Raw genomic sequence first — 16,356 nt, 5'->3', positions numbered from 1 at the left:
CAAAGATCAGATCAGGACTGAGCTTGGCAAAAGCTTCTGGTCAGATATTCTCTGTTCTGTGCACAAACAGGACTGTGGATTTATGACTGCTCTCAGTTCTTGCCACAGGCTTACCCTTCCTTCTCCATTGTCTTAGGAAACTAGTTTCTTAGGGACTGGCTCTCTAAAGACCAGGCCATAATGAGATGAGGTATACCAATGAGATGTTCCATCATTCAGGAAGGCTCATGGGAATTGATTAATTGTTTCCACTGAAAGGTTTAGGAGAAAAATTCCCATTGATGGCTACTAACCATGGTAAGCGAAGGGAATCTTCATCTTTACAGGCAGGTGAAGGTGCTAGGAGGTAACATCAGGGCCTCCTGATGTTCATGAACATCAGGGCTAGGAGGCAACCTTAAAGCCTGCTCATTGGCCCTCCAAGGCAACTGTCTGGCCACTGTCTGAGGGGTGGGGGGGGGGAATAACAGACCAGATGGACCACTAGTCAGATCCAACAGGGCTCTTCTTTTGTTCTTAAGCACTGTGCTTCGAGGTGCTATAAGGAGACACAGACGTTCAATTGCCATTGTTCAATTAAGAAGTCTGTTTCACACTTGTGTTTCATCCTCTGATGATGCAAATTCTCTGGAAGGATGTTTTATGCAGCCATCTTTGTTCACAGCACCTTGACTGAAACTGGCACTACACAGTCTGATTTTATAGCAGCAGACATTGGAAGAAACTCACCTGTGGGATGGAGGGCAGGAAGTAGCCTGCCGGAGGCTGGAAGGAGCAGAGGAGTGGCCCGGGCAAGGCCCTCATGGTGGCCAGTCTCTGCATGTATTGGTTGGTGAGAATAGCTTTCCTTTCCTCTTTCCTTTGAGCAAGGGCAACATACAAAGGCTTGGTGCTGACAATCCGGCCATTCATTTCAGTCACTGCCTTTGTAGCCTCTTCTGGGGAGGAAAAACATACAAACCCAAAACCTTTGCTGTGTCCACCCTCTGTCATCACCTAAAATTGAAAATCAGAACAAAGTCCACTGAGCATATGACACTCCTACCTGCGGGGCACAGGGAGAGAGACATAGTAATGGAATAGGGGGACCAATTGGCAGCTTTACTGTACACACACACATTTATACAGTCCTAGGCTTAGAAAGGGTCTTGTACAACTCATGTAATTTGCAATACAAAACTAGGCAAGAACAAAATCAGGCTGCAGCTGTTCAGGTAAACATCCTAATCAAAAGAAGAAGATTTATATCCCATCCTTTACTTGGAGTCTCAGAGATGCTTACAATCTCCTTTCCCTTCCTCTTCCCACAACAGACACCCTGTGAAGTAGGTGGGGCTGAGAGAGCTCTCACAGAAGCTGCCCTTTCAAGGACAACTTTTGTGAGAGCTATGACTGACCCAAGGCAATTCCAGCAGCTGCAAGTGGAAGAGTTACAGATTACAGTCCATGCTCTTAACCACTAAACCAAACTGACTCTGACATAAAACCATGCAACCCAGAGCCTAAAGCTACCTAATTGCACCACTGAATGAAAGCAACAACCTTACCGCATGGGTGCCCCCCAGCAGCTGAGCACTTAGAGGTGCATTGATTTAGTATTGCCAGAAAGGTAGACATATATCAGTAAACACTTTCAGTAAGCAGTTGCCACAGCCTGTCAAATGATGCAGTCTGCCATTTCCTGATTTGGTACATGTAGAATTTGCCGGTAGTCTCACATGTACAGCATTAACTCATCAAGGCAGTCTTTACTGTGTTCCTCTAGCTTTTCAGTGCAAGGATGAATTCCTCCATCCAGTTACACTCTCTTAATCTGAAAGCAGGTTTGCCAATTCTGGGTTGGAAAATTCCTGGAAACTTTGATGCAGAGCCTGGGAGGAGGATGGAGTTTGGGGAGGAAAGGGAGCTCAGGTGGGATGTGATGTGACAGAGTCCACCCTCCAAAGCGGCTATTTTCTTCAGGAAAACTGATCCGTGGAGTCGTAATTCTGGGAGAGCTCCAGGTCCAACCTGGAGGCTGACATGAATTCAGGCTTTCAGTTGGGGTTGCCAGGTTCTCCCTGGCCACTGGCAGGGGATGGGGCGGGCAGTAGGGTTGCCAGATCCAGGAGAAAGTTCTGGAGATTTGGGGACTGAGCCTGGGGAGGACAGGGGCTCCAGTGGGTACAATACCATAGAGTCCACCTTCCAAAGCATCCCTTTTCTCCTGAGGAACTGATCTTTGTAGCTTGGAGTGGAACTGTAATTCTGGGGGATCCCCAGGTCCAACCTGGAGGGTGGCATCCCTACCTTTGAGGAAGGTTACAAACTGTGTCCCATTTGGGGGAGAATCCATGACTCAGCAATAGAGCACACACCATGCATGCAGAAGGATTGCATAGGCAAGGCTGGAAAAGATCTCAACCCCTAAGCACTGCCAGTCAGATTCAGCAATAATGAGCTAGATGGACCAGTCGCCCAACTCAGTATAAGGTCACTTCATAAGTTTAATGGTAGTCTGACTTGCAAGAGAAGGTAGGAGAGAACAGCAAGACCAGGAACATCCTAATTCCTAATTTGCACAAGTAGAAAAGATGATGACTCTGTTCCTAGAATGTACCATTTCAGGGCTCATGGGACTATGCACAAGAATAAAGAAATGCTAGGATTTCTTTATTATACTCTGTCTTTATCCCCAAGATAAACTTTATCCACTTCATAAGTTTAATGGTAGTCTGACTTGCAAGAGAAGGTAGGAGAGAACAGCAAGACCAGGAACATCCTAATTCCTAATTTGCACAAGTAGAAAAGATGATGACTCTGTTCCTAGAATGTACCATTTCAGGGCTCATGGGACTATGCACAAGAATAAAGAAATGCTAGGATTTCTTTATTATACTCTGTCTTTATCCCCAAGAGAGGACCCAAAGCAGCTTACATCATTCTTGTCTTCAACATAAGAGCAAACATGACTATTTCACTTCACACAGGATCTGAAATAGTATAGTACAGAAACAGGTTGTCAAGTCCCTAGCTTCCTTCAAATAAAGAGGCTCTCCATATTTTCAGATAAGCATTTAATAGAAGGTAATACCAGGTGCTCACAACACAGGGTCCGTGTTGAAACTGACTCGGTTCAAAATGGCAAAAGTTATATAGTTCAGGACAAGCAGTTAAAAGCGCACCTCATTTTAGGCATGCAGACAATTCAAACTTCATGGGTTACAAATCATGTCTCACACTCACAATTACTACAAAGCGCAGGCAATAGATAAGAACATTCCAATGTAGGATGCCCGACCTTGGGGTTGTGATCTACTGCTCACAGAAGGCGCAGCAGCTTAGCTCCCATTTCTCTAGTTACATTCTACCCACACATTCCATCAGATACATACACCAGGCATAGACAGTAAATAAGGGACTTGACACAGGTGTACTGACTTACCTGCCAGTACTGAGAATTAAGCCTAGGTCTCCATATTTAATGGCACAAAGGCTATACTTCTATCTTACCTTGGCGCTAGTGATGGTTCCGTAGGGGGAGAACTCCTTCCTTAGTCTTTCATCATCAATTCCATCATCCAGGTTCTTTACATACAAGTTCACTCCCTAAAAGCAAAGAGGTAAAGGCAGTTCCTCAGTGTTCATCTTAATGATCCACAAGAAATCACAATGATGGAAAGGAGCCAAATGCCACCAAGGCCAAACACTTTGCCCAATGTACCACATTCAGAGTTTGTCATATTTCTCAAGAGTCCTTGCTGTAAGGGGGCATTGAAGGGGTGAGCAACCCCTGGTACATGTGCCAAATGTGGCACACCTAACATTTTTGCTTGTTACTCGTGGCCAGATCTTTGCTCAAGCAGCCAAGACACTGCAGCAGCTAGTGGTACAGCAGAGGGCTGCAAGCATGCTTATGACTGTCACCACCTCCCAGAAAGGCACAGCCACTGGGCGAGTCCAAGGTAGATTCCTAAAACACTAGCCACACTGCCAAGGACTGGCTTGCTCACAGCACATCTGGCCTCTAGTCACCATTTCTCCTTCTCCCCTGTTATGTGTCAGCACACCAACATTTTCAAAGGTAGATAACAAATTACTCCAACATGTGGGCCAAAACAGTTGACTCCCTTTGGGATATACTAATACTGATTCTCCTTTAAATAGTACATGACCTGCACATGACTTGGTAAATTCGATCCTGCTTGCTCTTCTCACCACCACTTGAAGGAGGACACTGTAATTCACATTTCCCCAGAAAGGAAGAGGAGGCAAGAGAATCTCACCAAAGGCCACACTATGAATGCACTACTGACCTCCTGTCTGGAAGTCTACCTGATAGACCACAGTGGCACCAACGAACAATGCATTTTATGTTCTCACATTACCCTGAAGAGTAACCAGCTGTTTCTCTCGCTTACAAGCTCACACATCAATTATTCCTATTCTATAGCAGTAACTGCTGAACAAAAAATAAGATGCTCCTGTGCTGAACTAGAAATAGTTGTTTTACTAACAGGTTCTGGAAGATCTCATGGGAAAGCCTAAAACTATGTGAAGATACAAAACATTTATTTATTTATTTATTTATTTAGTGGACTTATATCCCGCCCTTCTCACCGAAGTGTCTCATACAGCTATCTCTAAAGGTAAAGCACACTGTGAAGTCACAGCCAACTCATGGTGACCCCATGAGCTTCCCACTTCACGTGGTTTTCAAGACAAGGAATGAACAGAGGTGGATTGCTATTGCCTCCCTCTCATAGCAGCCCCATCTTCCATAGTGGTCCCTCATCCAAGTACTGACCACAGTCAACCCTGTTTAGCTTCCAAGCTCTGACAAGACTGGACTAGCACCTATCTCTAGCTTTGCCTTTTGAAGCTTAGCTCATTCTATGCCCCTAATTAATAGGCTACTGACTGAAAAGCAGCCTCTAGCTAGCAGGGTCACAGTCCTGCAAAACTGCTGGAAAAGTGTCATAAGATACCCTGCTGGAAAACGCTGTAAGATGCAAGAGATTCATCTGTTAACAGTCGCCCAGCCAAGCACACAGTGCTCATGGCAAACGACACGTGCCTTTGTTTTCTAGTGTTTAGGTATGTATGTGCTAGTTTTAAAAACAATCGTAAATCCCCTGAAGCCCACCACTTAAATCAATAAGTTTCATTGTTTACTACAGTAGGAATCAGTACGGAATGTCGTCATGATGCATCTTTAAATCTGGCACTTTGTTCTTCCACTTGATAAGAACAGCAAGTCCAAAGCAGCCACCCCATTAGTTAACCAAAAGAGAAAATTCAAGGATTCCATGTACAGATTCTGTAGTTACTATGGAAACCTGAATGTAATTCAAGACATTTAAATCCTATTCTTTCTGTAAAGAGCTTGGGGTGGCATTACACAGTTCTCTCCTGTCCTCCCATGCTGTTCTAGGATTTTTCCCAGTCTCCATGGTCTTTACCATATTGATTTGGGGAAATCCTAGAGTGTAGAGTGGTGGTGATGTCACCACATCAGTGAAGTTCCCTCCCATCATGCTTTGCTCCCCAAAATCTTCTAGGGTTTGCCAGTGCATGGTTGGCACCTCATTCAATGGCACAGTGGGGGCATGAACCCGGGTCTCCTAGATCCTAGTCCAACACTCTCACTGCTACATCTCACTAGCTGAATCTGTCCTTTTGATGAATAGGGATACAAAATTCCTATGCCCCTTGCTATACCCAGTGGGCATCTTGTCTCTGTTTTTCTGTTACCTGGTATCGGCTCACTCTTTCTTGCTTGATTTGTTCAAATTTGCGCTTCAGTTCACTCTGACGTTCCACCCTCTTTTGGGCTCTACCCACATACAGCATCCGTCCATTGATCTCCTTTCCATTCATGTCTTCAACAGCCTGCCAAGGGACAGGCCATCAAGAAACAGCTCACAAGCAGGAAGAAGCTACAGTTTCAGCTTTCCCACCCCACAGATTATGAGCACTTCCCAGAATGCCAGAAGCCCTGCACTGAGTTTGATTCTTATTGCTATTAAAACTCCTGAATTCCTGTCTCTCTCTCACAATTTCTTTTATTATGCTTTTTCTTCACAGTAGCATACAAGGTTCTTGCCTTGTCCATTTTAGGCTAACCACCACACTCTCATGATATTGCTTAGGCTGAAAGCATAACTGGCCCAATGTCTTCCATGACCTGAGTGAGGAGGACTAGAACTCAAGTCTTCCCTGTCTTAATTCAACACTACACCATACTGACACTTTCTGTGTGCCTAGAAAACTACCCATGTTTCCCAAGTGACAAAATCTCCATGGAAGGAGATTTATCTATTGAGATATTTATGCCCCAGCTTTCTTCCCAAGTTAGACCCAAAGCATCTTACATAATAATTTTTACACTTCCATTTTATCCTTGTAACAACCTCCCTGGAAAGCAGAACAGGCACATAGAGAGAGACACCAACTGAAAGTCATTCAGTGAACTTCCATGGTCAAGTGGGGATTTGAACCTGGATCTCTAGTCCAGCACTCTAACCACCACACCATGCCATTGAAGCTCTCATACACTTGAAGAACATACAAGGATTTCTTCCTGACTCTGTGAGCTGTTTTTGCTCCTCCTCTACTGCAGATATTTAAGTCTGGGCATGGGCAGATGCAGAGGCCTTCAGGCCAGGCCAAAGGGATCTGGCCCATGGTTAACATAGCGCAGTAAACTTCAGATTGGTCAAAGACTGGGAGCAGGTCCTGTTTATTTGTTATTGTCATTTGCCTAAATTATGTTTTTCTGTTGCTCTGTAACATGCTTTAAATCCCCCAGTGGGGAGAAAAGTGGGACAGAAATAACCCAAATAAATAACACTGACAAAGCTTCTGCCTATGAAAAGGCAATGGTCCCAAAAGTTCATTCTTATTATTCATACCATTTACCTAAATCAGGGGTTGCCAAACTGTAGTTTGGGAGTCGCATGCGGCTCTTTCACACATATTGTGTGGCTCTCGAAACCCCCACTGTCCAGTCTGCTAGCTTGGAGAAGGCATTTTTCTCTTTAAATCACTTCTCCAAGCCAAACCAGCTAGCAGCTTGGAGAATGCACTTAAAGTTGCTTTCTTTCAACTTCTCCCTCCTCCATCTATTTTCCTACCTACTTTCCTGCTCTCAAACATCTGACACTCATGTCTTGTGGCTCTCAAACATCTGATGTTTATTCTATGTGGCTCTTATGTTAATCAAGTTTCGCCACCCCTGACCTAAATGATGTTTTTCCCCCTGATAAGTCTAGCCTTACCAACTAGAAAGTCTAGGTGAGTATTAAGATTCCCAAAGAACCAATTTTAAATAACCAAAGATTGCCGTGCCTTCTGAGCATCTTCATGCTTTTCAAAGTTGACAAATCCAAAGCCTTTTGAGCGGCCTGTGTTGTCCATCATGACCTTGACACTCAGGGTCCTTCCTGAAAGTAAAACAAGCCTTAAGCCAGGCTGACAACCAGCAAACAGGTGTTGAGCCACAAAGTTTCCGTAAGTTTCACACTTTAGGGCAATGAAAATGAGGGTGCTTTTAAGCCCTGCTGGTGGGTTTCCTCAGGCTAGCTAAAAGGATTCAATAACAGTGCAGAACTATTCTCGGGTCCTAGGGAATTTTCTTTAGATTTTCTTGCTGGCACAATCTCATATTTAAGCTCATTGCCTACAACTTTAAAGGCTGTACTTACCATATTTAGAAAATATTTCTTGCAGCCTGTCATCATTCATGTCATCTCCAAAGTTCTTGATATAGACATTGGTGAATTCCATTACTCTGGCTCCAAATTCTGCCTCACGTTCCTGACGAGATTTAAAATGGCCGACAAACCTGGGAAGAGTAAGCAAGTCCTGTGAAACTGCTTTGTAACACTGATGAGCTTCTAGTAGGCTCAAGCAGAATCACCAGGCCAATCCTAAGCAAACAAGACTCCTGTGCTGCTTGTATCTAAACAATGTAAGTGGTTTGGCTTTCCCCCCCATCGTGATGTTGGATGATGAGCAGGATTTGCAAGGTGCAAATTGCTCTTGATAAGGTTCAAGGGTACTATGGAAAGGATAGTTCTCTAGATTTTCAGTCTTGGAGATCCAGGCACCTAATATGGAACACATTTGCCAGGTGATATAAGAACATGAGAGAAGCCATGTTGGATCAGGCCAATGGCCCATCCAGTCCAACACTCTGTGTCACACAGTGGCCAAATAAACCAGGTGCCAACAGGAGGTCCACCAGCAGGGCCAGAACTCCAGAAGCCATCCCACAATTGCCCCCCAAGCACCAAGAATACAGAGCATCATGACCCTAGACATAGTGTTCTATCTACACCTTGCAGCTAATAGCCACTAATGGACCTCTGCTCCATATGTTTATCCAACCCCTTCTTTAAGCTGTTTATGCTTGTAGCTGAACAAACTCATCTCCTATTAAGGCTGCAGAGTCCCAAGGCTCTGGAGATGAAAGGACTCTGATTCAATCATGGCCCAACTGCAGCTTTGGAAAGTGGGGAGTTCCAGGTGTGCTGAGTTGCTGACTGGATCAGTCCCATGATAAGAGCACTACATATCTTCCTTTCCTCTTGTGTGAGTCAAAAGAATGAATGGAAATAACTCTGTAGAATATTTCATATTTTAGCTTAAAAACGAATTGCTTATATTTATCAGTATTTGATTAATTCAGAGACTGCAGTAAAACTGGATTACAAAGGCTACCCTTATCCAAGGCCAAAGCATTTTTTCCCTGGGCCCGGTACAGACTTGTTCATCCACACCCCTTTCTCCTTCTGAACCAGGCATCAACTCATGAGTCAAGAAAGAAATCTTCCTGTTTTATTTCTGAAATGTCAAATGCGTCATACTAATTGGTTTCTTACCAGGTCTCCCCAGGTTCTGGTAGACTGTACCCATTCTCACCCTTTCCCCTGAATGCCTAGGGAAGCTATCTACTTTAGATGCCTGCAGGGCTTTTTTTGTAGCAGGAACTCCTTTGCATATTAGACCGCACACCCCTGATGTAGCTAGGTGGTGGGGGCAGGGGATCCCCTGGTTTGGAGGCCCTCCCCCTGCTTCAGGGTCATCAGAAAGTAGGGGGGGGAGGGAATGTCTGTTGGGTACTCCACTATTCCCTATGAAGACAGATTCCGATAGGGTATAATGGAGAATTCATCTGCAGGGGTCTGGGGCTCTGCGGGGGCTGTTTTTTTAGCTAGAGGCACCAAATTTTCAGCATAGCATCCAATGCCTCTCCTCAAAACACCTTCCAAGTTGAACTGCAATGACCCAAGTTGCATAGCTTTTATCTACGTACCCCACACACATGCATTAGCATTTTGTGGGTCAAAAAGGGGTCACTATAGGAGGGCAAAATTTCTGCATCTGAAAGCACCTTCCACTAACTCTTCAGAAATTTCAATTTCCAAGTAACTATGATTTGTCACTATACCGAGTACCCTATGGAAGTTGTAAGGGTCTCCACTTACACCTTGCGATCATTCAGCAGCATCCCATTCATCGTTTCAATTGCTCTGTTTGCCGCCTCATGGGTCTCAAAATGGACAAAGCCATATCCCCGGGAGCCATTCTCATCACAAACTACCTGTTGACAAGGAGGAGGAAGGAGAGGAAAAGGTGAAGAAAGCTACACACTTGGAAATAAAATCGATCAGTGCCTGTCCCTTTTACCACTTTCTACTTGTCCATCTGTTAAATACTTGGCAAGCCAAGGACATGTAACCTTAAAATGGAGCTACCTAGGATGGTTAATATCCTCTTGAATTTAAAGAATGGAGGAAGTTCCCTCCAGAAAAATGAATCCTAGAGTCAAAGCAGGCGTGGACTAGGAACTGAAACTGGTCCTGGAGCAAGCCAAGCTGAGAGACCCCTTGTGGCACTACAGGACACCACTGCAGGGGTCATTCAGTGCAGCAGCACAAACAATGGGTACTAGCTCACTCACTGGTTCCTCCTGAAAACTGACAGAAGGAAAACAAAATGGGTGAACTAATACCAATTGCCCATTGTTGGTGAAGGTAGGATTGCCAGATCCCTGACAGAGAATGGAGAAGGTAGGGTTGCCAGATCCAGGCTGGGAATTCCTGGAGTTTTGGGGATGGAGCCTGGGAAGGACAAGGACCTAAGTGGGTACAATGCCATAGAGGCCACCCGCCAAAGAATCAGTTTTCTCCAGGGGAACTGATCCCTGTAATCTGGAAATGAGTTTTAGTTATCAGAGATCCCCAGGTCCACCTGGAGGCTGGCATCCCTAGGTGAAGGATCTAAACCAAGCAGCCCCTGAGGTGTTGACTGAGGCTTGGTGTGTTCCTGGCCAGTGGTAGCCCTCTAGGGCAGTGGCCCACCAGGAAATTTCCCTGTAAGTTAAATGGCCAGTCCACAACAGTGACAGGCTGGATATCCGATTGGAGTGGAGAAGACTTTGCTTGCTAGCCTGGGGAACTGGTTTACAACGTTGTTGGAGAAGCCTTGGCAAGTCTCCTTTCATCCCACTCTTTCACCAGAAAAACTTGCTGAGGAGAGCAAATTATGCAATCCTAAACATAGTTACCCCCCTTAAGCCCAGCTTTGAAAGGTGTAACTCTGCTTAGGATCAAATTACTAATGCCTGCTGCCCAGATGAAGGGCAATAAATGTGTATCCACTCCAAGTCAAACCCACTAAATGCTATCAGAAGATCTTTCACATTGTGATTTGCCAAACGATACCAAGAAATGCAAGGGTCAGGCTTTTTGCCTGCTAAAAATATTGTATTGGTAACAGGTTAGAGCAGGGGTGGCCAAACTGCAGCTCAGGAGCCACATGTGGTTCTTTCACGCATATTGTGTGGCTCTCAAAGCTCTCACTGCCCCACTGGCTGGTTTGGAGAAGGCCTTTGTCTCTTTAAATCACTTCTCCAAGCCAAGCCACCCAGCTGGAGAATGCATTTAAAATTAAAGTTGCTTTCTTTCCACCTCTTCATCCTCCATCTATTTTCCTTCCAGCTCTCAAACATCTGACATTCATTCCATGTGGCTCTTATGTTAAGCAAGTTTGGCCACCCCTGTATTAGAGTAATGCAAACTTTTTACCTATTCCACTTCTGCCAATAGCTTACCTACCTTGCATGAAAGGATATTCCCAAAGGCTGAGAATGTATCATACAGGGCTTTGTTATCAATGGAATCATCCAGATTCTTGATGAAGATGTTCCCAACTCCAGATTTCCTAAGTCCTGGGTCTCGCTGAGACCACATGATACGAATGGGCCGGCCTTTTATTACTTCAAAGTTCATGGTATCCAAGGCCCGCTCAGCTGGCAGGGAATAAGCATATTCATTTGCACACAGGCAGAACACAAAATTGGAAGGAAAAAAAGAACTAACATACAGCCTAGCATCTATATTTTCAAAAAGGGGAGGGACGGTGGCTTAGTGGTAGAGCATCTGCCTGGTAACCAGAAGGTCCTAGGTTCAATCCCTGGCATCTCCATCTAAAAAGAGTCCAGGCAAATAGGTGTGAAAAACCTCACCTTGAGACCCTTGAGAGCTGCTGCCAGTCTGAGTAGACAATACTGACTTTGATGGACCAAAGGTCTGATTCAGTATAAGGCAGCTTCATATGTTCATATGTAAAGATACATCTACGTGTATGTCCACATTGCCAGCAATGGAGATTCAAGACAGATTTTACAATAACAGGAGAAATTTAGAGATTTATTCCAACCAAATCTGGCTTCTGGACAATATTCCTGAAAGCTGAGGGTTCAGATAGACAGGGAGGCTGGAACATATGGGTGTAGAGCCAAATGAGGTTTAATTCTGAATACAGTATAGCCCTTAAAAAAAAGAAAATGAAAGCTTTAAGTTAAGGTCTATTGGATGAGTAGGTGGAATGTAAGGATAAAACGGATGTGAAGGGAATGGCAGAAGAGATTTTTATGGGACTAAAGCGCTTTTAAAAAGATGCTTGACAGAAAGGGGAGCAAGTGATAACAGTGAACCATGGTCATAGCCCAACTGTGAACCATGCACAAATTTTATGCAAGTGCATTAAAACAGCAACACGTGTATATTAGACCACAAGACTTCATGTGTGGCACTTTCTGACTTGCAAAAAGCAGAGTCTGGGCTGCAGAAGCTTTATAAATTAATCAACCTCGGTTATTAGTAATGTCTAACTGTATATTTTAAATATTTCAGTTATCTCAAGTATACTGTTTACTGATCTCTAGCTCTGAATCAATAAAAAAAGGCTGAACTCAGAAATAGATCGTCCATGGAATAATCCATATATAAAACAGAATTATAGTTTGGTGATGAAAAAAAACGGTACTGTACTACATTTACTACTGCTGTTCAACATCTTCTCATAGTCCCTGGTCCTAAAGATGCCCAGCTGGCTTCAATGAGGGTCAGGGCCTTTTCGGTCTCGGCCCCTACTTGGTGGAATGAGCTCCTGCTGGAGATCTGGGCCCTGCGGGACTTTTCAAGGTTTTGTAGGGCCTGTAAAATGGAGCTCTTCCACCAGGCTTTTAATTAATCCAGCAGGCATCCTCTGAAAGTCATCACTTCCCCAAGCATGCTATGTTATGCTGTTAGCCATCAGCCACGTGCTGTTTACCGCCTATGTCTGTTTTGCAATGTCTGTTTTTATAATATTATTTTAACTCTGTTGCTTTATTGTTGTAAGCCACCCTGAGCCCACTAGGGCAAGATATAAATTAAAAAATTAAATTAAATTAAATTTACAAGGGCTAGCTTTAAACATAGTGGTTTACTGAGCCTAGCGGCTGGGGCTTGCTTTCACATTGGTGTGGCATCTGTAGTGATCTCACAGATATCAGAAATCAGTCAGTAAACCAGCAAATAACTTTTTTCCATTCCAAATAATTTAAGAACCAGCAATCTCAGAATTAAAATGAAATATGCAAGGCCCTTAGGATAATCTTGATATTCTAACAATAGGGGTATCATTGCACATTCCTCTAGTAAAATTCTCTTTTTCTCCCAAAGAATCTTAAATTACCTCAGAAAGCGTTTGTGACTATTTACTCAGCATAATATTTGAGACTTGCGATCTAACTTACCATCTGCAGGCTGCTGAAAGTTTATGTATGCATAACCCAAAGATCGGCGTGTGGCAACATCTCGACAAACTCTGATGGACATGATTGGGCCAGCGGGTGAGAATTTCTCATACAACATGGCTTCAGTCACATCTGGATGTAAATCACCCACATAGAGAGAGGCTAAGGGATATCCAGGGCCACTAGCATTCATGGTCAGTCATGCAGCTTAACTTTGGAAGTGAAGCAAAACCTAGTTATTGTCATAAGATACAACACTGGGATAAACCCACACCCAACCAAGCACGTCTTGGAGTCACATGTGGTTTCTTTCCTTTCAAGTTGCTGAGGCAAACCCCAGCTGGTATGAGTGGAGCACCATTAAAGCTAAATGGGGTGTTGTGGACAAGGAACTGGGAGCATGTCTTCAAAAACCTAAACACTGTGTGACTTGTGCCAGTCCATATACAATCAGCCTGACCTAACTAACCTGATGTTCCCCCTAATAGAAACCCAGAGTAGCATAACAACCTCTTAAAAAAAATTCAAAGCAACCACTCTCCCTCAAGTCTTTTAAAGACTGCTTCAAGTCTTAAACAGAACAATTTGACCACAAAAAATAAATTCTAATGCTGTTTTCCACAACACTGTGTCTGGGGTTGCCAACTCCAGCTGGTAGCTGAAGATCTCCTAGGATGACAAGTTATCTCCAGGAGACAGAGATTAGCTCACCTAGAGAAAATGGCCACTATGGAAGGTGGACTCTAAGGCATTATGCTCTACTGAAGTCCCTCCCCAAATCCTGCCCTCCTCAGGATTCACCTCCCAAATCTCCAGGTATTTCCCAACCCAGAGCTGGCAACCCCAACTGTATCATATCAGACAGATGGGTAGCTATGTTGGTCACACTTTGAATAAAGTTTTGCTGGTCTTAAAAGGAGCCACAGGACTCAAAATTTGTATCATGTTGGAGCTAACACTCTCAAAGTATGAATTAGCAGGGAAAGAGAAATTTCCCTAGCAGTTCTTTTTCTGCTTGGATGAACTCGCTCATCCAACCAGTGATGTGCAGACTTCAGAATCTACAGCGGAGCAGCAATAACTAAAAAACAGCAACGTTCTACAAAAAGGCAAAGAATTTCTTCTGTTCTCAAAATATTTGCACAGCAGCCTGTAACATAATAGGAACCTATCAAACAGTTTTACAGAAAGTCAAATCCTCGGTTTAATTAGCCCAGTAATATCAACTCTGTGCCTCAATGCATCATCCAAAACCACACCAGAATTACAACTGATAGCATATCTGATCTACGCAGCCCTTCCAGCATCTGGCATTTTCCACCACTTCACAAGCCCCTTTGCAGTTGAAGGAAGCCATTAAAAAACCCATTCCTCAGTTGCACTTTGCTTCTGGAGGGAAGACAATTTGTCAGGAGCAGTTCTCCTTGCTCAAAGTCTTCATCTGACAGGTTAATTAACCGAGAAAGAACTTCTGAGAAAGTCTCAAAAGATTTGTATTGCCAAAACCCCACACAAACCAGCTCTCCCACATCTCATTATTGTCTCTGCTCCAATAGAAAGCAGCAAATTGCGGAGGGGGGGGGACCCCAATGAAGCTCTGAGAATCACTATCAGTGTACTTGTTCTAATTGGAGGAAGTCATGGGTTCAGCTCCTGGCATCTGTGGTTCAAAGATCATCCACAGCAGAAACTGTTAGGAAAGGCTATTCTCTGCCTGAGGGCCTATACAGCCACTGCCAATCCACATAAGGGAATCAGTGCGGTTGGACACTGCATAAAGCAGTGGCATGTGTACAATCCAGTGCTTTTTGCAGGTTCTATGCTTCACCCACTAAAGCAGAGATGGCCAAACTGTGGCTCAGGAGCCACATGGGGCTCTTTCACACACGTTGTATAGCTCTCAAAGTCCCCACCGCCCCATCAGCCAACTTGGAGAAAACATTGTGCTCTTTAAATCACTTGTACAAGCCAAGCCAGCCAGCAGCTTGAAAAATTCAGTTAAAGTTGCTTTCTTACCACCCCCCATCTATTTTCCTTCCTTCAAACATCTAGCATTCATGCCTTGCAGCTCTCAAACATCTGATGTTTATTCTATGCAGCTCTTAACATTAAGCAAGTTTGGCCACCCCTGCACTAGAGGTTCATTCCCTGATAGAGTTATGGTGTCCCCCTCCCCCCATCCTCCTCCTCTATGAGAGCAAACCTTTGTTTGAAAAAAAAGAAAGACACTACTCAGAGCAAGAGGGAAACTCTCTAGTAGAGTGGGTGGACAGGAAGGAAGGAAATAAATAAATAAATAAATATCATTGTGGGGGAATACTCCTTTAGGGTAGACCACTATGGGAGCTTTTGACCAGCCTGCAGGACCTCTCTCCTCAAAACACAATCCTACACATACACTTTCTCAGAAGTAAACCCCAATGAACCAAGTGCCACTGTCTTCTGAATAACAATGCTTACAAATTCAAGCTACCTGCATAATGAGAACTACCTCTGAAGCCTTCTCACTCACACTCACCCTGGCCCCTCCACCAGCCAGCTTCTCCAACCCACCAGACACTCACATGTGGCTCAGAGAAAGATTAGCAGCAAAAGCTTGTCTTCAAAGCACATGCTCCCTAAAGTGGGAGAAGCTCTCACAGTGTCAAGCCCCACCCCTTCCTCTGGCTGACCAGCAGGCGTGGCCACCCACTTCCTGTGAGCATCTCCAGTTGCTCAGGCCCAGTGTATACTCTAGATCTACACTCAAAGTCTTGCTTGTCTCTTCCAAGGGAAGGTGAGAGCAGTCAACTACTTTTTTTCTAAAGGGTAGGAAAGGCACAAGGTCAGTAGCTGGTGTGAATTGTCTATCCCAGCCAGGGTTGCCAAGTGTGTGTTGGAAAATACCTGGAGACTGGGGGGGAGGGTGGAGCTGGGAGAGGGTGGGGTTTGGGGAGGGAGGGACCTCAGCATGGTACAGTGACGTGGAATCCACCCTTAAAAGCAGCCATTTTCTCCAGGGGAGCTGGAGATTAGTCGTAAAAGCGGGAGATCTCCAGACCTCACCTGGAGGCTGGGAACCCTAACAGGTAAAGTACAAGTGCAATAAGGTTGAAGTTGTTGGGTTTTTTGCTGTAAGCTGGATCATACTATGTAATCTTGTGTTACTTTATGTGTAATGTTAACACTTATCCTTCAGTTCTGGTTTTTTATTACCATTTCTGGTTGGTTCTACAAACCAAATCCCATTTCATTGCTTATTAAATGTCCCATTCTGTTGACTGTATTGATTCTATGCATTCCACCTT

General features: G+C 44.3%; 1 protein-coding gene across 5 annotated transcripts in view; it reads right to left on the bottom strand.

The window, feature by feature from the left end:
• PABPC1L (poly(A) binding protein cytoplasmic 1 like) overlaps positions 1-15,729 on the bottom strand; it is a 39,821-nt gene extending 24,092 nt beyond the window's left edge. The window contains exons 1-9 of one of the 5 annotated variants that reach the window (XM_060230882.1): positions 15,634-15,729; positions 13,070-13,281; positions 11,103-11,296; positions 9,471-9,586; positions 7,686-7,825; positions 7,330-7,424; positions 5,734-5,871; positions 3,493-3,588; positions 730-996 (exon numbers count right to left, since the gene is read on the bottom strand). In XM_060230882.1, the coding sequence (XP_060086865.1) occupies positions 730-996; positions 3,493-3,588; positions 5,734-5,871; positions 7,330-7,424; positions 7,686-7,825; positions 9,471-9,586; positions 11,103-11,296; positions 13,070-13,262 (1,239 nt within the window). In that variant the 5' untranslated portion in view covers positions 13,263-13,281; positions 15,634-15,729. Of the gene's footprint in view, positions 1-729; positions 997-3,492; positions 3,589-5,733; positions 5,872-7,329; positions 7,425-7,685; positions 7,826-9,470; positions 9,587-11,102; positions 11,297-13,069; positions 13,370-15,587 lie in introns of those variants that run through there. The other 4 variants (XM_060230884.1, XM_060230883.1, XM_060230885.1 and 1 more) reach the window with 4 other exon arrangements.
• Positions 15,730-16,356: the final 627 nt, after the last annotated feature.

Source organism: Heteronotia binoei, chromosome 2, assembly GCF_032191835.1.
Source record: "Heteronotia binoei isolate CCM8104 ecotype False Entrance Well chromosome 2, APGP_CSIRO_Hbin_v1, whole genome shotgun sequence".
In the NCBI taxonomy this organism is placed as follows: Eukaryota; Metazoa; Chordata; class Lepidosauria; order Squamata; family Gekkonidae; genus Heteronotia; species Heteronotia binoei.
The sequence above is the reverse complement of the archived record's forward strand: the minus strand, read 5'-3'. Positions and strand labels throughout refer to the sequence as shown.